The sequence below is a fragment of the Anas acuta genome, chromosome 1 (genome assembly GCF_963932015.1).
Source record: "Anas acuta chromosome 1, bAnaAcu1.1, whole genome shotgun sequence".
In the NCBI taxonomy this organism is placed as follows: domain Eukaryota; kingdom Metazoa; phylum Chordata; class Aves; order Anseriformes; family Anatidae; genus Anas; species Anas acuta.
Window position 1 is genome coordinate 157,698,097 of NC_088979.1, and position 26,578 is coordinate 157,724,674.

At 41.4% G+C, this 26,578-nt stretch overlaps 1 protein-coding gene and 1 long non-coding RNA gene across 3 annotated transcripts; both read left to right on the forward strand.

Annotated features, from left to right (window-relative positions):
• On the forward strand, nucleotides 1-26,196 carry NUDT4 (nudix hydrolase 4). 2 transcript variants are annotated; one of them, XM_068668240.1, is made up of 5 exons: nucleotides 1-467; nucleotides 13,330-13,440; nucleotides 20,407-20,451; nucleotides 21,349-21,436; nucleotides 22,565-26,196. In XM_068668240.1, exons 1-5 carry the CDS (start codon nucleotides 369-371, stop codon nucleotides 22,765-22,767), a joined length of 546 nt encoding a protein of 181 aa, XP_068524341.1. In that variant the 5' UTR covers nucleotides 1-368; the 3' UTR covers nucleotides 22,768-26,196. The 2 variants fall into 2 exon arrangements, with proteins under 2 accessions (XP_068524341.1, XP_068524344.1); XM_068668243.1 differs by having other exon boundaries at nucleotides 8-467; nucleotides 21,352-21,436.
• Nucleotides 521-13,161, forward strand: LOC137848786 (uncharacterized). Its single transcript, XR_011091526.1, has 2 exons — nucleotides 521-3,348; nucleotides 5,554-13,161. It is a non-coding gene; the product is annotated as an uncharacterized lncRNA (long non-coding RNA).
• Nucleotides 26,197-26,578: the final 382 nt, after the last annotated feature.

Here is a 26,578-nt window from a genome sequence, read left to right on the forward strand (position 1 = left end):
CCGCCCGGCGCCTGCGCGGAGCGTGGCGGCGCGGCGGGCGCAGGAATGCGCGTTGGGGTTAAATAGTGGGCGCTGGGCCGGCCGCCGCGGCGATCGCGGCCGGGCGGGGCGGCGGCTCCGGGGGCTCCATGGCGCGGCGCGGCTCCGGGGGCGGTGGCAGCGGCGCGGCGCGGCTGTGACAGGCGCTCGGCGGCCGGGCCCGGCCCTCGCTCTGCCTCTCGGCTTCCCTCCCAACCTCCCTCCCTCCCTCCCTCCTTCCCTCCCGCCCCAGCGCCCAGCGGGGGGGGCGCGGCGGCGGCGGCGGCGGCGGCGCTCGGTCGGAGTGAGCCGTGGCGGCGGCCGGGGGCTGCCGGCGGCGGAGCGGCTCTATGATGAAATTGAAGCCGAACCAGACGCGCACGTACGACCGGGAGGGCTACAAGAAGCGGGCGGCGTGCCTCTGCTTCCGCAGCGAGCGGGAGGACGAGGTGAGCCCGCACGTGGGGGGCACCGGGGGGGTTGAGAACCGGGGGCCGCCGCCCACCGCCCCGGGGCGCGGGCACACGTGCGCGGGGCGGCGGCGGCGCCTCCTTTGTGCGCGGCCCCGCCGGCGGTGGGAGGGGGCTGGGGAGGGGGGAACCGGCTCCGTGCGGTGACCGGGGGGGGGTTTTTGGGCCCCCCCGGAGCCCCGCCAAGGTCACGGGCCCGGCCGCTCTCTGCGCGCTCGCCCGGCGGCCGCGTTGCACAAGGCGCGGGGGGACCGGCTGCTGCCTGCGCCCCTTTATTTGTTAGGGGTTTGGGTCTGGTTTGGAACCCGCGGGGGCTGTGGGTTGGGGTTTTCCCCTTTATCTCTCGGCCGGGAGAGGCCGGCGCGCTCCGCGTGGCCAATTTCTCGCGTGTTCGGCGGGGAGAGGCCGCGCCGGGAGGCACCGACCTGGCGGCGGCAGCGGGGGGCAGCGGGGGCCGGGGGCCGCTCCGTGCTGGTGTGTGTGGGGCACAGACACGGCCCCGGATCGCCCTGCCCGGCTTCTGCGAGCTACCAGCATCTGCCTGGCTTTATAAGGAGGAGGCTGCCCGGCAGGAGCGCTGCTCGCGCTTGCAGTCGGTCTGGTTTTTCCGTGGTTTCGGCAGCTCCCCCGGCTGCTCTGCACGCCTCCCTTTGTATGAGTGCCGTCTGCGGATGCCGCCCCCCAGCAGGCTTCTCCTGGAGTTCAGGCACCCGTTTTGGGTAGCACCAGGCTCTCGGGGCTTGCTCGCAGCAGTTGCAGTTGGAAATGCGTGGCCGGGGTCACCTTTGTCTGTGATTTCCATCCTTCCTTCATTTCCTGCTGCCGCTTCTTATACCATCCATGAATCGGCTCTTTGAATCAGATGTGACCCCTGGCTATTTCAAGCACTGCCTGCTCGTAACACCCTCTGAGGGTAAAGGTGGCAGCAGCCCTGCTGCGCCGTGTAGGAAGGGTGGATGCTGGCACACGCTGTGCCGGAGCGCTTTGGGGTGCTGCAGGTGTACGGCTGGCACGGGGCTGGGCTCGGGCGTTGTGCAAGCAGGCACACTTCAGGGTGAAATGAATGGGATAACGCAGAATCGGATTCAGGGCATAAATCAGGTGTGTTGAAACGGCATTGCCTTGTGATGATTTACTTCCAGAAAAGAGTGGTAATATCTTAAATTTGTTTAGATGTTCCCCAACTGCCTGTCTTGCTACAGAACCTGTTCCTCTCCGGTTGCTGTTTGTGATTGACTTGTATCACCAGCCGCATTCCCCAAACTGGTTGGATGAGGCTTGCTTCTGATGTTCTTGAATACTGTTGTCTTAATACAGCTCTGTGTAGGTGTACTTCAAACTCCACATAAATGTCTTCAGTGTTTTTCCTTTCCACATCTCTCAGAGATTGCACCGTCAGCTGATCTGCATCTTCAGGGATCTATCTCGGAGTGCAGGGTAGCCTCTGCTTGGAAGGAGCAGAAAGGCAGTAGTACTTGGGAAACTGGAGGGGAAGGAGGGGAACAGCAGACTCCTACAGAAGCCATTGAAAAAACATCAGTTTTAGTAGTTAGATCCACAAGGTTATTACTCCATAGGCTGTGAGTTGCTTTGCATTGGAGACGAGACAACAAAGCAGGTAAATGGGGAGAAAATATCAAGCAGCGTACTCCATTTTAGGAGACTTAAGCTAGAAAGCAAAAACTCAAGCTGTTTGAATGGATATATTGTCTGCAAGACTTTTGAAACAGTTCACATTTCAACCTTTAAGCTGGTCAGCTTCTTCCTGTCTAAATGAATATCTGCAGCAATCTTCCGATACAAACCTCAGAATTAGCTTGTCTTTCAACTTCTGCTCTGGCTTTCTACATGGATAGTTCATATCCAGTTGTGGTTGTGCTTTTGCTATTTTTTTCTTCCTTTCTGGTACTTCTGACACATCTGTAGACAGCAGTCCTTTCATTCTTAGCACTCCTTTGGACACTGAAGTCTTACAGGCTCTTACAGACTCCTCTCCTAAAACAGTTTTGCCATTTTTCTGATCATCTTTCATGTCCTTTAGTTTGATGCCCATGTTTCTGGAGTGTGGGCAACAGTAGTGGTGGTTTTGAATGGAGTCTCACAGTGTTATGTAAAAAGTTACTACTGCTTCCAGGAAGAAATGCTACAATAGGACCTGTCTTTATCACGATTGCCAAGCTGTTGTGTAGTCATCTTGTGATTAGCAGTGATATCAAATCATCGAGTCGGTTCCACCTTCTGACCTCTCAACTTGAAGCAGAAGTTCGTGGTGTCCTGCACGCTGGATTCATTACACGTTCCTAACCAATTACCCTCTTCCTGCTGCAGCTTTGGAATACCAACAGGGGATCTTGTGCTGATTTATGGATGCTGCCTATCAATTTGGAGACTTAAATATTTCAGTAATAGCATGATTTCATTTAAGACTGTTAACAAAGGACGGTAAACACACTGTATTTCCTTTCCCTTTCTGTTTACTACTTTATTTTTAATTCAAAACATAGGTGGCCTCTAGAGTACCTTTGAGGCCAAATCCAGTCTGGTGGCCCTTGCAAGCAGTTGGAAATGGTTGCTGAACTCCTGTGCTCTGGCTACAACACTGTTCATTAGAGTTACCAACAATCCTTGCTGTGACAGACTTGAGAAGAGCCAGTTCTCCTCAGTGTTAGGGGGTGGAAACTGGCCTTGCCCACAGTGCTGTAACCTGTCAAGAGCTGCTGCTCTGTCCTGAGAGCTGGTGTTTGCAGTATGAAGCAAGTACTCGTGAGAGGAGTGAAGTTTGTCTAAACGGCTGCACCACTGCAAAAATCATTTGTCGTTGCATCATCTTTCAAAGGACCCAGTGTATGTCAGTTTACTGGTAAAGCCCTTTTTGATTTTTTTTTTTTAGCTTTCTTGCTGTGATATTGTATGATTATAAAACAGAAAAATCTTGAGGGAAGCCTAAATAGTCAAGTAATATGGCTGGTTGCTTTAGAGATCTTTGGAGTGTTTTAAAAGAACATCTCTTAGACTACTGTCATTAGTGTTGCCTGTTTTGGTCTCTTCCGATACTGTCATTGGGCTGAGGGAGCGAGATAGCTGGACATGAGATTAAGTGCTGGCTCCTACTGTCATTCTTAATGGAAATGAAGCAGTAATTGCAGGCACCGTCTGCCATTTGAACAAAACAAATTGCTGTAGAGGAAGCAGGAGAAATCCAATGAAAAATGAATCAAGGCTACGCAGGCATGAAGTGTGCGGGGGCTGCAGGCTGTCTGCGTCGAGCAGCCAGAAGCTGTTAGGTGCGTGCAGAAGGCTGAGGGCATTCAGCAGATTGGGATGGGCTGGCGGATTTGTGCATGAGGAAATGCGAGTCTCTCTCCTGAGCAGCTAGATGTGGACGGCACCTCCAGGATAAGCCCCAGGAGAGCCTCTCCCAGCACTGTGAGGGCTGCCTGCTTCCCTCACTTGGAATTGCTTATTCATCCAGGGCTGTGTGAGCACTGGCTTCACATAGATGCTGCTGGCACAGGGTCTGGGCAGGCTGGGCAAGGAAATGCTTACCTTGCAAAGTGCAGAACGAGCCAAGGGTAAAGTAATAAATATTTTTTTCCTAGTCACTTGGATAGCTAAAACAACTTGAAAAGATAATTTAATTTTTATTCCAGCAGCTACATATTATACAGATAAATGAGCAGTTATGCTGAAATACCTTGAGTGTAAAACTTGAATGTGTTCTAATTATTTTGGCAGCTGCAAGCACTGCTTTATGTAATTCAATATAGCATTGAAAGCTCTACTTTAGTGTTCAGCCAGCAGTTAGTAGTGACAGATCTAAAAAGTAGTTTTATATGAATTGTTAGCAAAAATTGAAGGAAAAACACCTGTTTTTTCAATTCTTATTTTTTCTGGTTCTGTTGGTCAGCCTTCTAGAAGAGACTTACTACTGAAGCAGTAGTAAATATAATGATATTGTCACATATGGGAAATGTAGAGTTTTCCCTCCTCACTGCACCAGGGTGTACACTTCTGTGTTAGTTATTGCATCTTTGAGTTAAAAATGCTAGGGTGCTAGTATTGTTTATCCTTTTTGGTCCAGTTTAAAGGTTTTTATTTCTTGGGCTATAGGATGTCAAGATTTTAAAAACCCTGGTTTAGTCTGTTGTTCCTAGCAGTCACTATTTCACTACTTAAGTAGTGCTCTTTAATTTATTTAAACCTTTGCTTAATATTAACAACAGTTTCCTTAAAGGATAAAAAGGATCCAGGAAGCCACAAAGCAGTATTTTAATTTACATTGGTCTGTATCATTCAGAAACCAAAAAGAACTGGTATAAACTGGTGTAATGCAGCCCAAATTACAAGCTCAGAGACCAGGAGCATCACCTGGCTATGCTGGCAAAATAGTGGTGTAGGAATTAGTTGAACTTTAAAAGTGAAGATCTTCATATTTGACTTATGATTTGGCTTCTTTATCCTGCAGCACAAGCTCCCAGGTGTAAACACAGCTGATGTGTGCTTTCAGGTGTGACTTGAAGTGTGACTATCACACCATAGTGGAGGCTGGCATGCTTTCCAGGCTGATGTATGGACTGGAGCAGGTTATCTAGCTTGCTCTGATTGTCTAATAAAATTTAGGCATGACTTAAAATACTGGGGAATACACACTTCCATACATGCAGGTGTGCTGTAGCTATCGCTTGTTCTGTCGTGCCCTTGCCCAGCTAATGTACAGGAGGAATAACTGACACAGCATGGTGGCCTGCTTAGTTCTGCCTCAGCATTTTCTTGGCATTCGGACATCATCTGTGTGGTCTAGGAAGGAGCATATCAGCTCCATGACCTATAAATAGCTTCCACCATGGCCCTTTTTGAGGAGTCCCAAGTCTCCTTGGTTATAATGTGTCTACAGAGACAGCATCTGCTTGTGTTGTGTCCCTGCAGGTCCCTATGGGATTCTGCAGAGGTTTAAGTTCATGTCAATGTAAAGAAAAATAATTGAATGTTAGGTCATTGTGGTAGGACTGAGATCAGGACTGAGAACTTACTGAACACAAATGCCTTGTTATTCCTATTTCCACAGGAAAAGCAGCTTTTTGCAGTCATTGCGTATCCAGCTTGCCTTAACCTTGGGATCTTTTCTGACAAACTGTTTGCCAGCAGTGGAAGTCTGAAAGCTGTGCGAAGCTGCAGGAGTTCAGCTGTCAGCCAGGGATGAAGCTGCAGTCTTAACTCATGCCTCTTTAGATGCTGAAGTCAGTCAATTACCAGCTGGTTTTTAGTGGGAAACCAGGATTCCTGTTTTTTCAGCACCCGTGGCATTACTGATCTCAGTCAGTGTGAACGTGTTTAACAGGCAGATAGTTGCTCAAACTGGGCTGAGGGCTGGACCTGCTTCACATCAGGCTAACATGTTGTGAATCAAAACCTGTTTTGTGTTTTGCTATGTTTAGAAGAGGCTTTCTATCTGAACTAGTAATACTCGTGTTTAGACACTTGAGAAAATATCCTCTGTAGCTTACTCTCACCATGCTAAGTTTACTTTGAGGATTTAAACTGGTGGCTACGCTTTCCTTTGAGTCACCACAGTTAATTCAATGGTGCACAAGCTCTCAAGTCACTGATCCCTACAAAAAAGTGCCAGACTTCTTCAGAAACTTCATGCATATGTATGTATGCTTGTATATATCTGCACACACGTGTGAGACACATATATAGAGACACATGTCTCTAGCTGGAATTTGAAGGCATGTTTTAAATATTTTATTTGTAGATAAGAGTTCATTGGCCATGGGTTGATGTGTGGTGTTTTTTTTGTTGTTTTTTCTCTTAAGTGTTGTTTGTAGAACACTTATGAAGCTTATTTTAATTAGGTGGCTTTCTCCATTAATTCCAGCTTGAAGAAAGATGTGCTGGCTTTGTCCAGATACTGATTTCACAGCGCACTGCAATGTGATCTAGTGCTAAAGCACTTCAGTGGAACCAGTCCTGCAAATGTAAATATTTTGAAATAAAGTTATCTTCAAAGATGTATGGTTTGGGTTTTGTTTTTGTTTTGTTTGGGGTGGGAGGGAGAAGGGGGGTGTCAAAGTATCTTTAGACAAAGAAGGCTACAAGGTAACTGGTGCTTGTCAAGAAGGAACCTTGTCATGTCTGTATGTAGAGCCCGGAGGTTCTCTGAGACTTGGAGCCCTGGCTGCTGAGAAGCAGCTGGAAGCTGATCCCTTAGTCAGACGGATTATGTTGCTGAGTAACCGGTAAAGCTGAGTTCTGCTGCTCGAGATTAGGTCAGGGTTTCAAGTTGCAAAGAAATGGGCAGCAAGATGAGTTTCAGCTATTCTGCTGCTACCTGTCTGACGTGTCTTTTCCCTTGCTCTGCATTTGCCAGCAGAAGTGGAGAAGGGCTTACTCTAAAGTGGATTGGGGAAGTGACCCTGCCTGGGAAGTGAAGCTTACTCCTATGGGTGTTTGGGGTGGGGGGAGGCCCTTGTTCATTTGCAGGGCTTTGGGGAGGCCAGAAATCTCACTTCTACACGTGGCTGGTCACAAAATACATACCTTTCATTGCACCTAGGTGCTGTCAAATCTGCTTCTCAGAAACTTAGTGAAGCTTAGGAGGAGCTCTAGTTACAGGTGACTTGAGTGCTTGTTGACATGAGGAAACATGGTGTAACTGAAGTGCTGCAGTAGTATAGGGCTGCCCACTCCTGATATGAGCACTTTAGCCTAAGAACAGAACAAAGTACTTCAAGCAGTTGGAGAAAAGTATGTGAATTCTGATCTGCCATAACAAGATATTACCCATGTATGTGAATTTCATGTGAAATAGAATTAATAGAATAATAGAATTTTAATTGCAAGTAAAGGCAAAACCTTTCTCACGGAAGTCTGTTCTCTTCCTTATTGCCGTATCTGAATGCAAAAATCACTTACAGATGTGGTTTTGAAGTGCTGTAAAAATATGTATATATTAGTTTTCAATCATTCATCTTTTGAATGCCAGTAAAGTTGTGCTGACTGATTCACTAACTGCCTTGAAAAGTGATCTTGACATAAAGTTAGGAGGGTATTTCAGACTTGGATGTTGTACAGACAACACAGCTTTATGGATTGCTTTCAAGATACTTTGCTCAAGTTACTCAGTTCTGAGATTAATGTACTGTTAGTTATTATGCCATTTCTTCTCTCTGTTTGTTCAGTGAGATTAAATCTTTTTAAACCTGCCATAGCTGGGGACACTGCTTTTCAGTGCTTTTTCTGTAAAGTACTGTATGAGAAGCTCTTGAATTTAGGTTGATCAGGAATCAGGTGGCTACAGTCATGCGTTTCTGCCCCAGTTTGTACAGCATTGACCCTTGTATAGCAGTGTACTCCTCAGTGTTGAGCGTGCTCAGGCTGAAAATGAAGCTTTAAGCTACAGGTTGGTTTCTGGACACATCAGCTTCCTGAACTCCTTGCCTCAGTGTAAGGGGGAAAGTAAAGATGTTGCGGCCTTGAATTGAATTGTTTTTTAAATGCTGTCAAGTCTGATCCTAAGGTTTTTCTTTCAACTAATGTATAATTTGTGAACATTACATCTCCAGTTTAGGGAAAAAAAAAAAATAAATTTTGAAAGTGATAGCAGTAAAGAATGAGAACAATAAGGAGTCAGTCTACAGAGAATAAATGCAACCTGTGTGGTACTGCTGCAGCAAGGTGTAAAGCTCCACTGCATTTTTCAACTTTCTGGAGTCCAAAATGAGATATTCTAGGACAAGGATACCATGGTAACCTATAGGGGAACTGAGAAACTATTTCAGAACTACTGAAATGAGGCGAGGAAACTTAAAATAGCAAAAAGCGTCAGATAAAGGAAATCTAACTACAACAGCAGGTTGAAATGTGTTCTCTAACTTGAAAGGCCTGTGTTTTACCCAAATTCATGCAGGGAATCCTGCAAACGTGATGCAAGTGTCTATTTTATCATTTGATAGGGTTTCTTTGTAAGAGATGCTTTTCCTTGCTTGGCAGTAATGTTCTTGTGTTGTAGCATTCAACTCAGTTTCCCAGTTCTTCTAAGGAACCTCCTGAGCTAAAAACAATTAGAGGTCACAAGTTTGGAGGAACAGTAAAATGCCCTGTTTGTGTTCCTACCTGAGCATCTGCTGATGGCCATGTTTAAACAGATTACAGGGCCTGACTGACCTTTTTGGCTGTGTTTGGCTTCAGCTGTCTGTGTCTCCAAGTTGTTTGTTACTGGCAGTCCAACCACACAGGTCGAAGTTTTCCATGTTGAGTGTGCTGGGCTAAGCTGTATTGACTTCCAACAAAGTAGGATCTCTTCTTACAGTAGGGATGGCTTTTTCCTTTAAAGATCTTTCCAAAAGACATGAGAACATAATGTGTTAGTCCTCTGTAACAGCATTTTGATAGGGTTTTCTACCTGAGGTACCTCTTGCCCTTATTTTTTTCTTATACTCCAACTAGTTTAAAGCTTCTGAAATTGTTTGCATGTAAGCCACCTCACAGAACTTGGGACCTAAATTCCTTATTTTCCTTGCACCTGCCTTGTCCCTACCTCCTCTGCGCAGGGTTTATTTAGCCCATGTGCCCAAGCTGTGCTCTGGACTGGAGCTGCGTGTGCTCAGCAGGCATTTGGGGCCAAGGGGGTGATTTTTTTTCCTCTCTTGAAAGTTGTTCCTTTTAATTGCCAGTTTTATTACATGTGGAATGAAAAAAAGGGTGAACTTAGCTAACCCTGTCAGGTAGCTAAAGCAGCAGGGTAGACTTGGTGGCTTAGTGGGAGTGATGGGAGAAAATGGGGAGTGTGGTGGGGAAGAGGGGAATCGACATAGCTAGGCTGGGAGGACAGTTTACAAAGACATCTAATGACAAGTAATTCCTGTGGAACCTTTTCAGCTATAGGGCTTTCCTTGTGAATAATGCATCTACTATGGAAAAACTCACATCTTCTGGTCGGCTTATAGTGGCTTCCGCTTCTCTCTTGATTACTTCAAGTTGTGGGCAGTCGTGCTTTGAAGTCAAAGAATCCGGCCGTGTGGGTTTGCTTGTTCTGTCTAGCAAGCTTCAACCTTAACCTTCATTCTTTTTAAAGTAAGCTCTTCTTAATACAATTATTTCTGTAAGCTACAGTGTCCCACAGTTAAGAAAGACAAAAAAAAAAAAAAGGTATTTTGTAGCCTTAAGTCAGTTTCTACTGCTTCAAATGCTTGATAGGGGAGAAAAATTAAGGAGAATAGCTTTTGATTGTAATTTGTATTACGCTGAGCTGTTGCCATTTTAATCTTCTGGAATAAATGACTGCTAACTGTTTCACAGGTTTCTTTTTGACTTGAATGTTAAACAGGCCAAAACTTTGGCATCTGTCTCTAGAAACTTTTTCAGTTGTTTGTCTGCAGGTTTAACATTTATAGTGAGCGAGTCCCATGATGCCACATGCTCTGCAATTACCTTTGTTTTTTTGGTTAACCATATCTTGGTTAAGCATACTGATAGCTGCTTATTACAAGTAGGCTGGCTAGCAGTTTCTCTTCCTCACTACGCTCAAAGGTCATTGCTATTCCTGGACTTGAAAACAAGGTAAAAACTTGGTTGGTAAGGCTGAGTGGAAGAATCCTTCGTTTTCTTCTCTTAGCTGAATTTTACAGCTTTATCGCCTCACTTGGCAGGTAGACAATGATAGAAAATAATACCTTCAACTTAGTCTTTGGGGTAAGTTAACCTTAAGAGCATAACTAGGCAAGCAGATTTGATACCACTACTCTGTATTTTGGGCATCTTTTAAAGAAGAGAAACAGTCATCTGTAAGGCGTTTTCAGAGATGGGAAAAGGGAAGTGATCACTGGCAAATAATCCAGTATAAGAAATCTCAATCCTGTATCTGTGTTCAGAGATGTGGGACACACTTTTCCCTGTGTAGGAAGTGCTCAAAAGTACAAGAGTAAAACTTGTGCATAGGCCAGGAAAAAGAAAGGTGCATTAGGTACTCCAGTCTTGATTTCAGTAGAGTACCGCTGTCTCCATGAAGATGAATGTCATCAGATGTCCAGGTGACCTGGATCTCAGTTGTCCTGTTTTGCACCTCTGATATTGAGGGGAGATGAATTGATAGCCTTATGCTGCTGATCTTGCACCTGTTCTGCCAAGCGAGTGCGTTCTCAAGCAGCCACAGCTTTCTGGTGCAGTCATTAAGCAATCTGTCGAGTCATTCGGGCACCGTGGGGTCTGTCTTTGGGCCAGTTACAGATGGAAACACCTGAAAATTAACTTGCTATATGGAATTGAATCCTTCCCCTCCCACTTCCCCCAGAAAAGCAAGTGAGTGCAAGAATGTCTGGGGTGCTTTTTAGCCTCATGACCTGACCTTACAATGGGCAGCTATCAGGTCTCACGTTGTGTAGAAGTTGCCTACCATTGAGTATGTTGTTGCCAGCATCTCCCAAGATGGATGTCTCATGCCCTGGTGGCTTCTGGAAGGTGTTACTGGGAGGGGGAAGTTGTGCCTTTGAAGGTCCCAGGGATGTACCTTAGATTCAGACTACAAAAGCACTGGGATCACAGGAGACTGAAGCACACAAAAACGATGCTTGAGAAAATACTTCAGCTGCAAGGTTAGTGGAGACTTTTTGATAACTATCTTTGGGTAGTTGCCAAAATGAACTCCCAAGCACTTCGCAGTTGATTGTATGTATGGCTGTAAAGCTGACCAAGTAGAGTGATGTATTTTAATGCTGATTGCTTGCTAGATGTATTTGCCTCTGCTTTTTGAAAGGGTAATTTGAAACTAATAGATACACAAACCCAGCACAGTAGACTATTGATTGGGTTAGTAGTAGTAAACAACTATATATTAAGGCATAAAAAGCTCTTGGCTTTATGCTACACTGCCAGAACCAGCAACCTGATTTATCCCTTAATAGTAATTAAGAATTTTATATTTAGCCTTAACTAAACAATGAGTGCTGATTAAACTATTTTATTAAGCTGGGAATGATTTAATGTGATATAATCATCCTTTTGTTCATCCCTGTTGCTGGCTTTCACATGACTGCAGCGAGTGCTGGTTTGATCAGCAGAAGATAATGTGTAATGCTGATGTCTGGGATCCCACAAGCGTGTTCATAAACTCGATTTTTACAACTGCTTTGTAAGCGTTTTCAACGTGGTTCTTCCTTGTAGTGATTAAGTGCTCCACCTATGCATTTAAAAGCTTGCTTCAAGCTGCAGTTAGCTGAGCTGTGCACCCTCTGCGGGAATCTGTTGATATCAAAGCATGCTAGGAGACAAAACTGCTGGTTGTAAGGGTCAAGTTCAGACGCACATGTATTTAACAATGTTCCTTTTGCTGGCTGTTAGATTAGGTAGCCAAATGAAATATTTCATTTGACTGAAAATCTGAACATCTAGATTAGATATGGAGGATGGTTTTGTACTAAATGATGGTCTCTGCTGTGTTTCTTCTTTAGTGTAGGAAAAATCATGGGCAACTGGTGCAGTAGAGAATCCTTTGGAGTAGGGTGGTTTGGTTGCAATTAAATGCTGCAATGAGAAAATACCTGTCTGATAAGGCTTTTCTAGGTGTCCATCAGTATGAATGTATGTTTTTGCAGTCACTGTAATTACACTGCCCAGTTGCTGTAGGTGAATCTACAGCACATTTCTGTGAGTGCTGAAGGGACATAATACATGTGTTGCACATATCCCTGTTGCCTTCATCACGTAATTGTTCTTCTAGTTAGTTAAATAGGAGGTGAGTTTAGAGACCATTAGAGGTAGCTGGTGAGGGCTCGACTGTAACTTCACTCATCTACCTGTGGACATTAAACTTTTAGCAATATGAATGTCTTTTAATTGGTTTTCAAGACTTGAGTACTGATCCTGTACTGTTGCCCTGTGACTTCAGGGTAGGATTTATCTAAACGTTGCCTAGAATACAAAGAGTTCATCTAGGCACCTAGATGATGGAGTGTATTTCAGACATGTCCTTCTAAGACAAGGAAAACTGTTCATTGCTGTGTAGCTGTGAATCAAGGTCTTACTTTCACAGTCTTTTACTGAAAATTACTCTAGACATGAGGCATCCTAGTTTTCAGTATGTGAAGATGAATGTGGAGATGTTCTCAGCTCCATACATTGTAAAGTCCTGTAGGCAGTGGTTCATAGATTGGTATATATCAGTGATATTACCAGGTGACACAAGTTTTAAGTGAAATTAAAATGTTGTCATTGAAAACTTGGTATTAAGCTTAGAAATTGTTTAAAATTCAATGTTCCATTTTTTCCCTCTTAGAGAAGTGTTAAAAGAAAACAGATTGAACAAAAGCCAGTGAAATACTCTTTATAATTTAGTTACGCAATGTTGTAACCTTACCGTCCTAATGTCATGTTCCAGTTAGTGAAAAGAAGCTTGTGTAGGACTAAAAATTACACATTTTCAGATGGTCAGTTCTTCAGCCAAAAGTTGCCATTTCTTAAACAGTTTAACGTGTGTTGTCTTAATTTTTGTACTTTGCTGATTAGATGATATTAAAACTTGGTATTGTTATCAGATTTTTTTACAGTATGTCTTCATTCTCATGCATATTGTATTGTGTACTTTATCTTCAGATGCTTAGACACAATGAAATGTATGAGCACGATACTCCAATAGCGTCTTGGCTTTATATTAAAAAGGCTAATGTTAATAATTTTACTTCTGTTTGTTTTGTGCTTCTTACAACTCCGGGCTTCCTATTGTGCTTCATTACTAAAGTCTATAATCCATTTGTCTAGGTGAATCAGTGCATTGCAGGAGAAGTAGGTAGTACCAAGACTGCTGAATTGTAAGCTATACTTAACAGTCATTTGCAATTATTCATAGGTGCTGTTGGTAAGCAGTAGCCGATACCCAGATCAGTGGATTGTGCCAGGTGGAGGAATGGAACCAGAAGAAGAACCCGGGGGAGCAGCTGTCAGAGAGGTGTATGAAGAGGTAACAAACAAAACAAAAATCATCTGCTTTATCACACAATGGCTGAGGTTGGAAGGGATGTCTGGAGGTCCTCTCTAAGCCCCTGCTCAAGCAGGGCCTCCTAGAGCCAGTTGCTCGGGATCATGTCCAGATGGCTGTCTAATATGTCCCAGGAGGGAGATTCCACAACCGCTCTGGGTAAACTGTTCCATTTGTGCTTTTGCTATCATATGGAAATCAAGAAGAAAGAGGGAGCTCTACCTCCTTTATCAATGATTTGACCAAAACTTCCATGATTGTGAAATTCAGTTCTGTATGTTAGGATCAAGGTATGGCGTGGTGAGGTGAACTAAATGGTTTCGCAGCACACTCTCATTTCATAGCTGAACTTTATAAACACTTGCCTGGAAGCACAACTGTGACTTCATGCCAAATGAGATGTAGTGTAGCATTTCTGTGTTAATGCAGAAAATGTACGGTTTGCAGTTCTTCTAGAACACTGAAGGTGAACAAACCATGGAAGTACAGCTATGCAAGAATGATAAATAAGTAGACCTCTGAGGATTTTCCAGACTACAGTAAATACTGGAAACTAGTATGTCTGAGCAGTTGAGAATTCAACAATAAAAGGACTTGTAAGTACATGTAAGGTTGTTTATCTATAAAGAATGTACCATAGGTATGGTCTGCATTTCTAATCCTGCTTGTACCCCGAGACAAAGCAGTTATAAGTCTAAGTCTAGATGAATTAATGCAGTTTCCTTACTCTGGTATGGTATTTAAATTTCAGATGCAAAATTTTCTAACTTGCTATTTATTTTTCTTAGGCAAAGTGTTAAAAATGGTAGATTAAATATGTAATAATTGGTACTGTAAGCCCAATAAAACTTCTAGAAAATCACACTGAGTTAACTAATTTAATTGGAAATTCTGTAATGTGCAGCTGACCACAGATCAACTCTAATAATTTACATCATGTTTCTTAAATAGCAAGTACAAGGTTTTGCAGAAAGTGGATGCATGCTGGGAAGTAAGTGAAGTACAGACCGTCTGGTAGTATTAAACAGCTTTGTCATCCCACTATGACAAAACACATTAATGTTGTTGTTAATTATCAGCATGCATAATGTTTTTATTAGAGCTTTTCTCTATTTTTGATTAGCTGTACTACTTGGTGTTTTAGCTTGCATACCCTTAGGTCTGTTTTTGCTGTGTTGTGGAGGCTTGGGAGTTTAATGTAAATGCAGCTTGCCCAAAATTCTGCTTGCTTTTTAGTGTCTAAATGAGTTCTGTGGTCTCTAATTCACTGAGCTTGTTTCCCCACCTTATGTGGGGAACAGACCAATATGGTATTCAGTGCTCTTAGCAACCCTCATGCAACAAGATGCAAGAATAAATAAGCCTCATTTATACAAGGTTATTCCAGACTTTTGGGCTGTGTTCAGTTTTTGCTGTGGGGGCCAATTTTGAGCTGCCCAAGACGCATCCAAACAAGGGCTCCTGTATGAAAGTGAAGGAAACAGCCACAAGGCAGTTAAGTGCCATTTGAAGGGAGCAAATATCCAGAACTGTATAGACAGAGACAGTATAGGTACCTCTAGGGAAAGTCATGACACATCCCCCATCTTGAGGGGACCTGGTTGCACTTAATGTCATCGAAGTTGCTGTGGGGGCTTGACCAACTATTCAAAAGCTAACAGTGGTCAAGCATCAGTTTGCAGACAGTGCAGTGCTAGACACAGTTGTCAGTTTAACTTCATAGCCAAGCAGTATCACAGTGGGAGTTGTGGTACAGAGGCTGATAATTAGTTTTCTGCTACCCCAATTCTGCTCAGAGAATATTTCGTGTACTTAAAGTTGTGGCCTTGCTCACAAATTTCTGCGGTGGTGTGGTGAGAGGGGAGCGAGTGGGGAAGGGTAAGCAGCAGAGGTGCAGAATATGGTTAGGGGGTACATTGTGGAGCATACATGTGGTACAAATTTCTGTTGAAGTCCAATCAGAGTGCGTGTGCTGCCCAGACATTGCAAACTTTATGGCTGCAACATAAAGATATACTAAGACATTGGTTACTCCTGAAGAAAAAATTTTGCAGATGATGCATAGGAAAAAACAGGATACTGTTTTTCAGAATGCTGAAAACGTCTGCAACCTACAGATTCAAGTGTAAGTCTTCAAAAATTGTCTTGTATCCATTGAAATTTGACATGTTACCTTAACCACAATACTGCTGCAGTCAAAATTTTCAGTAGGAGCCTTCATGATAGAACAGCTGCATGTTATGTGTCTGAAAAAATGTCAGTATTAGTGTTTATACACTGTGAGAAACTTTTTGAAGTTAGAGAACCCAACAGATCTGAAGTTCTTGACTGGTGCTAACAAGGGTGTTTTAGTCACAGGCTGAGTTTTTACTCATCCTTATTATGGTGACTACACCTTTTTTTTATGGTATTCTCAAGTAAGGTGTGACCTGCCGGCCATGCCTCAGCTCTTATCTGTGCTTGAAAGTACATAAAGGATTTTCAGAAGCTAGGGGCTTTAATAAGCAACAATTATTTGAAGATGCTTGTTCTACAGCTTCAGGATTTTCAGCATTTGATGGCTTGTGTATCAGATGAACATTAAAAGTTCATGTCCTAATTTAAAGTATTATTAAACTCTGGGCTGAATCTTGTGTGCTGCCATGAGACTGCAAAGGAAAGTGCCACTTTTGATCAAAAGCTGGCATGGTATTCAGGGCTTTGACTTGAACCATGGAAATTCATACTAACCTTTCTAGAGATGGATGTCCTTTCTATTTTTATACTAAGGTCAGTATCACCTGGCAAGCTGGTTACAGTGCAGTGAAGTGAACTGTTAAGGGTTTTGTGAATGAATAAACTTCAAAGCAGGCACACTGTGGCACTGGTTTGAACTGTGTTTCTTCAGTCTTGGGTCATGCATAAACTAACCGTCAGTTACCATTAATTTATTAAAACGGAGAAACAGATCGTGGGTGTTGTAGTGGCAGTTCCTAGTGGTAGGAGTGTTAATAGTTCACAGTACGAGAGCCCACTGGCTCTAAAAGTCTCTCGGTTCCCCACCAAAATGGAGCATTTAAAATCCTTGTTTTAAAACACAGACAAAGATCAAATGTAGTCAAATATGCATGCACTGCAGTCCTACAGTCAGATTGTGTGACTTCAGATTTTTTTTTATCCTTAAGCTCTGTTTGTATTGGGGTTTTTACATCTAGTAAATAATGTTTCTGCTTTATCATTGTTATTTACTATAAACTGAACATCTGTCTTTTATGGGTTATAGTAGGTAAGATTCCTTAGGTAACAATTCCTTTGGTACAAGTTTGTACAAACCTGAAACTAGGATAACAAAGTGAAATTACAGTATAAAGCAGTCCCAGAAACATATTAAACCTTGTTTAACTGTGGAGCTACTTTGTTAGTGAATTTGGAGCTTAGTCTTCAATGAAGTAGTATGAAAGGTAGAAATGGGAATTGCTTGCACACGGGGTGTTCAAAGGGAAACACAACAGAAATAATGGTGATTAAATGATTACGATCTTCCTCTCAAAAGGAATAAACACCCTCCCGTTCCCTTTTCTTCCATCTCACTAAAAAGACTCTTGCTCTATTTGTACCTAGTAGTATACTGAATTACCAGCCAAAAAACATTCAATTCCTCCCTGACCTGTGGGAATACAGCTTCTGAGAAGAGGAGGCAGATTCTGATGGTTAATCTGCTGCAGCAGTGTAAGTGCCAGTAATGTTATCTAAGACCTCTCAAAGGAAATAAAGGAATCTGCTTTAGTGAGCAGCTAATAGTTGAAAAATGATTGGGTGTTCCAGACTGGAACTATGTAGATACTTAAAAGAAAAAAATAACATCCTTTCAAATTAAAGATTTTGACAGGCACAATGAAACACTGAGTTCTATAAAAGTATGCAGAAGAGAGCAAGGGTAGCCTTGCACTGTCTTTTCAGGAGAGTAGCCAGTAAAGTACTATCCAACAGATCCCACAGTTAAAATAACTCTTCTGTATTGCAGATTTTAAGCAACTTTCTGCCCTGGTAGACTGTTAGCCTAAAAATAAAATTCCAGTGTGACTCTTGCTCCATCTACAGGAAACCCAAGGCAAGCATGACTGCACCTCCTGCAGGGCAGTGTACCAGGATCGGCCAGCAGTGAGTGACCTCCAGGCCAAAAAAAAATATGAGATAAAGTGACCAGTGTTCACTCTTGCGGTTGGATTTAGACTTAATATTAAATACATGTATACATTCAGATCTAAGGAATCTGAAATATAAGAAATCTACCTGGTGCTTATAGACATGCAGTAACTTGTCTGATAAAGGAAATGCTGTTTATTCAAACTTCCTCTTGAAGTTTAGTGTCTTCAAGTAGCCTTTGGATTTTTTTTATTTAAAAAGCTGTGTTTTGTTTTAACAACATAATGGCTGTGGGAAGAAAGACGAAATTGTTCAAACTCTAGAATTTGCTATCGTGTTGAGTTAAAAGCTTAAAACTGGGAGTGTAGGAACTTTATTTGACATTCCAGGAAAAAGATAAAGCATTTCTTGGTCCTCTAGGACTCATTTATGGTTTATTTTGAAGTTACTATGTAAAGGAAAGAACCTGGAGGAAATATTTTTGTTAGCAAAAGTACTCTTTAATGGTCTGTCAATTTAATGGCACTTTTTAAATTATGAAGATGATTCAGTCAAGGTCAGAATAGCTTATTTGTAGAGGAAAAAAGTTATGAGACTTTTGTCTCTGTTAGAAGTTGCTGCCTTTTTATATTTTGGGGTATGAAAGTTTTGAAAAATGCTTCTATCTGAAGGAATAGTGCTACATTTTGGAAGCATGTATCTTTTGCCTAGAGATTAACTAGAAATCAGTGAGAGATCACATCTACGTGACACCATCTGGTTGGGCAAACGCTTCATTCTGAGCTTTGGGGGGTTTTTACACTTAATGTCATGGAGTGCAGCTAATTGTTTCATTCACAGTTACTCAGTTGAGTATTTGTTTAAACCACTGATTTGTATGGAGGGAGAACAGAAGCTGTTAAAAAGTAAATTCCTTGTGCTCCTTGTGAAATTGATGATAGATTCACATTGTGAATATGGGACACTAAGAAATGGAGAGAAAAAGAAAGCTCTGCAAGAAAGCTATTTAATATTGGTAATGGTGTTTGTGCCATGTGTTAGTTAATTTTGAGACTCCCACTCACTAGTTCAGAGAAATTCTCCTGTGTTTCTTGTGATTTTTTTTTTTTGTCTGTCAGCATTCTTGTTGCCAGAGTCCTGCCCGTGATAGTAGTGGATGTAAATGCTTTCCCAGATCTTTGATATAAATAAGGCCTTGGCTAATTCTAAACTCCTGAAAGTTTGGGAGGATGTTTTTGGGTGGCTTTCTTTTTTTTCATTTATTTCAAGTAGAAATCTTGAAGAATATAGTGCTTCCTAGATTTTGCTGCTTGAGAAGAAGGGCAAAAACTGAGGATAGACATTAACTTCTGGCCTCTTCAAGTTCTGCTTCTTCTTCAGAAGGTACTATAATGCTGAAGAAATTAGGAACAAAAAGCTTGAACATTTATTTAGGGTGTTTCTCCAGGCTCCTGAAGTCTTCCATTGCTCTGTGTGAAGCACAAGCAGTCTTTGGTGTCTCTTGGGGCCTGTCGCTTCCATAATTAACATGCTGCCTAATCACTTATCCAACAGGCACAGTTAACATTTCAACTTCATGAGCTCGAACAGGTATCTCTTTCAGCACATGACCAGAGTAATGTATACAGTTTTGCATCAACTTTAGGGCTAGTTTTTGCTCTAGATAAACAAAATGCTTTATTTGTTGCAGGGGCTGAGATCACATTTCTTTCATCAAAACTGCTTAATAAATAACATCAGCCATCTGCTTTCTTTAAAAAGAGAGACACAAAACATTCACTTGTGAGATCTTGATTAGACTTATTGCCAAAGCCTGCCCAGTTGTCTGTCAGAGTTGCTCATTAAAATGTAAATAAGATCCATATGGTCCTTTGTATAAAGACACAAGACATCAGTAACTTTCCTTGATTAAAGCTGGAAACAAAGACTGAACACTAGAAAATGGCATCTTAGCACTAAGAAGCCCTGTTTCAACTACTGGTTATACAAAGCAAGACAAAATGTAGATATGGCTTAGTCTACCAGTAGACTGCATACATGTTCAGATCTTGATGATCATAATGGATGATCATAAACAACTTATCTTGGAAGAGGCATTGTATATTACTTCTGTAAAAACAAACCCTGGAGTATTAGTAGGATACAATGACCGCCTTAACTGTTGAAAAGATTACTAAGCACAGGATGACATAAATAGGGGTTATTTAAGAAACTAGGAGCAAATCTCTAAATGTAAATTTCTTTATAATGTTACTAACTAGAAAAATAATTCAAAGCTGTAGGGATCTGGAAATATAAATTCAGTTTTTAAATTACATGCCAAAAGCTATGCTTTCATATGAAAGCCAGCATACCTTAATGCTTTATGCTGTAAGATCCATCCTTTTATCTGCAGTTCAACTTGTTGCTTTATTTTGAGGACTTGGACTTGAGTTTCTGTAAGAAATAGCAATGGAATTTTGATAATTCTGTCTCTAGGTAAGCTACCCTACTATTTTAACTTATCTCTAGGCTATCTTCTTCCTTGGATAATTTTTTCGGTATTGGATGTCTCTAATAAAATACAATTCACAAAGTCGATGGTAAATAAAACAGTATTCTGGTCTGGATGGCAGTGCTTGAGAGAATTACATACTCTTTAATCCACAGAACACAAACTTGTCCTAGTGTAATATTCCGAAGCTAGAAACTCCAGAAGCAATGCAGCACTGTGTAGCTAAAACCTATGTTAAAGCACTTGCTGAAATGTTGCTATAGTATATTTCAGTTTTTTAAATTAAAAAGCACATGGTAATATTTTTTTTCCTGTCTCTTTTTTTGTAGGCTGGAGTAAAGGGAAAACTAGGCAGACTGCTTGGGATATTTGAGGTGAGATATTTCGTTTACTTCATAAAGATATCTTTTTTTGGTGGGGCTGGGGAAGGGGTGGAGTGTCTGTAGTTCGACTCTCGTGGGGAAAAAACAAAATAGCTTCCATGCAACAGAGTCAGACTTAAGTTGTTAAGTGTTACTTGCCTGTACTTTTGCTGTACAGCTTTGAATGCTGCTGGAAGATGCATCAGACAGGTGTTTTTCTTCTGTTGCTACATGATGGGTGAAGGTTTGAATAAGAGTGATACTTAGAATTTTTCTGGGAAATCAGTATCTAGCAGAATAAAAAGAACAAAACAAACTGTGGACTGGCTGCAGCACAGTGACCTTTCACTGTGTGGATTACCTCTGTCAGTTCATGTATTTGATTTAGCTTGTTCAAAAAAAGTCTGTGCTTTCAAAATAGGTGGTTAGTGCTGCTAACATGGCAAACCTATAGAGGTAATAGGAGTTCTGCATTTGTCATGATTGGAAACAGATGCTATTGTACTTGTACTTACTGAGTGAAACTTCTGAGCGTTGTATAGGTTATCAGGCCACATTATATAGTGGTTCCCTCTTGACAAAAAAAAAAGCCTTTCATATAGGAACTTGAGTTGTGAAAACAGTTCTAGGACATGTAATTAATCACAGTACAGTACAACACATGTAGAGGATAAGTAGTGGGTAGTACTAATGGGCAACTGCTAATACTAAACAGGGTGACCAACAACACAGAATACCAGTTTCCCATATATTAGTACAGATGGTTAGTCTGAAAATAAGAGTTAGGGTTTACTGGCAAATATTCTCCAGGGTAAGTAGTTGCTAATCTTACAGTTGTGGAAAGTCTGAAATACTTAATTATATTTTTTTTTTTTTGCTGCAATTAAAACCTCTACTTTAACATTTAAGCAGAACCAGGATCGGAAGCATAGGACATATGTTTATGTTCTTACTGTGACGGAAATACTGGAAGACTGGGAGGATTCAGTTAATATAGGTAAACACATTCTGTCTTCATACACTATACTTGAAATTATTTATTAAATACATTTTACTTTCCGAAGCAGTCCTTGTAATCACTGGGTAAAATTCCTGATTCTGTTCTATACAGTGAAATAAGTAATTGCTAGTATTTACTTTCACCTTAACCTTATTATTCAGAAGTGACGGTGCTGATGTTAAGGTAGCTACTTGTGTATGTACATCTATGTACAGCTGAGGTGATATCATCCCAAGTCTGTGGGGAGTGCACTTTGTTAATTACCTGCCAGGTTCTCTGTACAGCAACACTGAGTGGTCCATTACTTAAGAAGATTGAGGTTGGGGGTGGTTTTCCTTATTTTTCATGCCTGGAATTGTGCAAGGACTGAGGACAGCACTGGTTTGTTCCTGCTTAGTGCCAAGCTTCAGGCTAGATGGGAGCATCCTGCCCTGGGGCTGCTCCTGACTCCCCTCTCCTTGGAGTACCTCTGGGGAGCACTGCTGGCAGGGGTGTGCCCTGGGCGGGCCATGTGCCCTGGTCTCAAACTAGCAGTTCATAGATGTCTTAATAGTGTTCAGAAAGGACTGACTTGTATAAGAAAGAAGGTATTAGGTCTATTTTACCAACATGTCTTAGAAATTATCTAAACATCTCTCTGGTATAAGTTAATTATTTTTGAAAACTTAGAGTTAACCTTAGTAACTCTGTACATGGTTGTGTTTTGAGTACAGAACACTGATTTCCAAATTAGACCAGGCTACTCTTACTCTGTAACTTCATGCATGTTCATTCTTCAGATTGGTTCAGTGCTAGACGTGACAATGTAGGAGGGTGGTACTCTTAAATATTATCCTTTCTGTTAAGGACTAGATGTAGCTTCTGTAGCATACAGACAGTTATGTGAGCTTCTGTCTGGTACCTCCTTTAAGAGATTTATCTGAAATGCTTTATTATGAACTGTTTCAGTAAGCTTGAGTGACTTTCTTGCATTCATCAATATTTTTGATGTCTCTTTACTGTCTTCTGCCTGAAAACTTGAACTTCTGAAGTAAATGAGAAAAAGTAAGTTATCAGATAGCAACAAATGGTGCTGGTAAAAATTTGTAACTCCTTGTTTTTTCTTTGTGGATTGTACTCCTTCAGGAAGGAAAAGAGAATGGTTTAAAGTAGAAGATGCAATCAAGGTCCTTCAGTGTCACAAGCCTGTTCATGCAGAGTACTTGGAAAAACTGAAACTGAGCTGTTCGCCCACTAATGGAAACTCTGTGGTTCCCCCTCTTCCAGATAGTAACTCCTTATATGTCACTTCTGCACAGACTTCTGGGTTGCCCTCTACTGTGAGATAAACGTTTGGATTACCTCTTTATTCATGTCATCACAAGGGGAGACATCTTTGATCACACGTAGGCATCTGTATAAGTGTCAATTCTAAATGAAATATGTGAATGTGTCATAATGTTGCGTTTATTTGAACACGTTTTTCCTTTTCAACAATGTAAAATAGTATTTCAGCAAACCAAAGCCATATGGATTTTTTTAAGATGCCTTAGTAGGCCATTTTTAAAAAAGAAATAGGAAACTTGAGTATATAAATTTCCTTATCTGCTAAAATAAAATATGCATCTCAGTGGTGTTCAGCTTATTTAAGACTTGTCAGTTAGCAGTTCTGCAAGAGTACTTGCTATAGAAAAGCTTGAGCAAATAGTCTTATACTAAACTCTTACCTGGTATCCACAAGTGAAGCGCTAAGAACTGAAGATGGCACTGTTGGGGACATGAGTGTGGTGAAGGCAGAGATGCGTAAGTGTGACTACAATAAAGCACTAAGCCATGTCGAGCCTGTCAAGAGCAAAGGATACCTTCCTAAAGCACTGCTTGCCTCAGTCACCCGAAAGGTTGCCTTATCCTATGCAATCTTCACGTAATGTAGAACTAGAGCAAGGACGGTGAACTTGTGTCTTGTGACTACCAAAACCATTTGCTGTACTTTTGTTATTTGGTCAGCTGATGAGCTGTCAGAAGATAGATGCAGAAAATGCTGTGGATTTCCCCCCCCTCACCTCCTGTTTTTCCTTCTAGCATTTGGATATACATCCTGTTCATGGTGCAGCTGCACTCCAGGTTCCAAAAACTTCTAACCTTCAGTGACAAGCATCTTACTTAGTGCTTGTGCAGTTTGTTGCCCTTTAAAAATACTTAAAGGAAAATAAGACTTACTCAGCGGGCACCTGTGTCTTACAGAGGTGTCTGTTAGCAAGCATGTGTTGAGGTGTCTTGCCCAGCAGGAACCAGCTGGGGTTCTTCCTGGGCCTTGGAGGCACATGGGCTGATACTTACACTAATGGAAGAATAATATTCCTTTGTCTTATTCAGAAGGTATGCTGAAACCCCCATTTTTTTTTTTAAGTTAGCTCTTAAACACTTCGATTTTACTGTTTTAACATCAATTGTTTTAGCTTTTTGAATTAAAAGCTGACCTCTTCATAAAACCTGCCTGGCAGAAATGAGGCACAGCTGACAACTTTCTTGTTTTTCATTATGCTCTTTTTTCAGCCAAAAAGATGAAACCTAAATCCACTGTAGGTCTTAATGTTTTTACTGTAGGGTTATTCTATGTCTCTTGCGCTCTCTCCCTCTCTGTGGATGTATGTATGTTTGTGTATGGTTTTCTTCTACAGGAACACAACCTAATTCATACGAACACCCTAATTCTGATTTTTTTGTAGGATCTAAACCCAACTATACCTCCTCTCCAGCCAATCAAAACAGAGGTTGAGGTAAAGCTTTACCTCACATGTGAAGTTTATTCTGGGTATAGCTCATTCTCTTCATAGCATTGGAACCTTTGTAAATAGTCCAACTAGTAAATAGTGAGTGTAAAATGGAAAATAAATGTAATTTAAACCTTTTGTTACTCAATACACAAATGGTTAACTTCTACTTTTTTAACACAAATTGTGTAAAATGCTGCTATAAATTAAACTTTTTTGTGCTGTTACACTTTTTTAGGAAAAAATGTTGTTGCCAGAAGTTACTCCTTAGAAAAATAATCTTGTGCCATATGTAAATGCAGTGAAACTAGGGAGACAGATGTTCTGATCTCTTAATGCTGCTCTCTTTGAAGAGGCATAAATACTACTGACAAGAGGCATGAGCCACAAAGCTGAGGACTTGTGAAATGGTGGTAGGGTGTGTGTTCCTCATCCCTCTGTCCAGGTCACTCCCAGAACTGGAAGGAACACACAACTTTGTTCAGGCACATCTAAACATGGAGGTATTTATTGCAAGTAGCTTGTCCTTGCTTTTAGTCAAGAGGTGAGAGGCTGAACTCTCAGTGGTGTCAAAAGCAAGGTTTTGCTAGGCAAAACAGAAGAAGGTGGAGTTGAGCATTTTGATGAATGTCTAATCTTTGTTAAAATTATACCTATGGTGTGTAAGGGTACCTCTGGCTCTAAAGCTGCCTTTAAAAGAGTGGAAGATTTAGCTCTCTTTTTTTGGTCACTTACTTTTGATGCTTTATTTGTTCAGTAGTACTTTTAACACTTTAATTTGAGCAAACTTGTACAGGCTTTCTTGTAACAAGATTCTATAGGATATGTGAAAGCTACAACAAGAATCCAGAGAATTCTTACTCATAAAAATGCTTCTGTCTCAGTTTCAGATTCTTGGAATAAAACCAATCCAAGCTTGTATAAGACTTAGTGATAATGCATGATCTTATTTTGTAACTCTTGAATTATGTATTTGATAATAATGTAAAAATGTACAGTATTGCTGTTGCTAACAAACTCAGCTGATTGCCTATAAATATTTTGGTTATTTTTTGGTCACACATTTGAGCTGTTCAATAGTGCCAGATGGATTTTTTTTAGCAGCATTCATTGTATAAATCTCTTCGGTCTCTATGCAACCTTCAGAATGAAGCTCTGTATTGCTTAGTTTGACTTCTACTCCCTTTCAGAGGAATGGTCTGGGAATTGTACAAACCTTGACAGTAAAGGTATACTGAAAACACTTAAGTTTGCCACAGGAAAACTGCTTTAGTAAATGAGCAGTGGTATAGCTTTAGTCTAAATGAAATCTGACCTAGACTTCAGGAAGGGTTTGTTCAAAACTCAATTGGAAAGCTATCTTTTTTAGTACCTACCACTTTAAGTGTAAAACCATTCTGCTTGTCCACACATCTCTCTTTAGATGGACTAAACCTGTTGCGTAAGAGCAGGTGGGGAATTGTTCTCATGCCATAAATTCTGCATGATGTACCCAGATCTGCTTCTGCAGAGTAGGGTTAGGGACATGAATCTGCAGATTTCAGAAACCTAAACTTGTACCACTGCTTTTCCTACCTGTTAAGTTGTAAGATTATTATAACTTAGCTTATGGCAGTATCAAACAAATAGCCTTAACGTTTCAAAATGTGTGAAGCCAGAACGAAGGGGAAGGGGTATGTTGAACACCAGAAGAAATACTGAAGTACTGCACAGAGGCTGTTAAAGTGAACAATCTTATTTTGGTGCTTACTGCACCCTGACTTAACCTTTCAATGGTCTGTTAACAATGTGCTGTAAACAAAAAAAAAAAAAAAGCAAACACTTGGTTTAGTTACCAACATGGTTTGTGAAGTGAAAACTGAAGGGAAGGGGTGGGGGGTGGGGGGGCAAAATAAGCTGTAAACATTTTGACCTGCTTGCATGGATTTTCTTTAAAGATTGATGTAAGAATTTTGACTTTTTATATTTGAGAAATACCAAAATAAAATCTGAATTAGCCCTGTGGAGGACGTAATCATTTCATCTCAATTTAACCTCTCTGAACCTTGCTCCTATCCTATCAACATTTGCTGTTAATGCTGAAGCACACAACTAGGGGTGAAGTATGTGTGTGCCAAAGCACAACATACACTGGGGAAAGACAAGACTATTTTTCCTAAGACCCTAGAAGCCTGGAGTTTTTGTTTTATTACTGTTGTAGGGTTTTGTTTTTTAAACACTGTACCTCTTTAAACACCATGGGCTGCTAAGGGCGTATTAAGCTAGGTACTGAACACCCCACATCAGCTGAAGCTGTGTCCACACTAGGACAAGTGTTCCACAAGAGGAATGGGGCCTTTCTTTAATGTGAGAGCCCTGACCCTGCTTGTACCAACCACAGTGTTAT

Bases quoted from the DNA above. Each gene is read 5' to 3' on its own strand.
- NUDT4 (XM_068668240.1), top strand. From the start codon at position 369: ATGATGAAATTGAAGCCGAACCAGACGCGCACGTACGACCGGGAGGGC. The intron at 13,441-20,406 runs GTAACAAACAAA...CTTTTTTTGTAG, and splicing joins TCAGAGAGGTGTATGAAGAG to GCTGGAGTAAAGGGAAAACT. The intron at 21,437-22,564 runs GTAAACACATTC...GTACTCCTTCAG, and splicing joins GGAGGATTCAGTTAATATAG to GAAGGAAAAGAGAATGGTTT.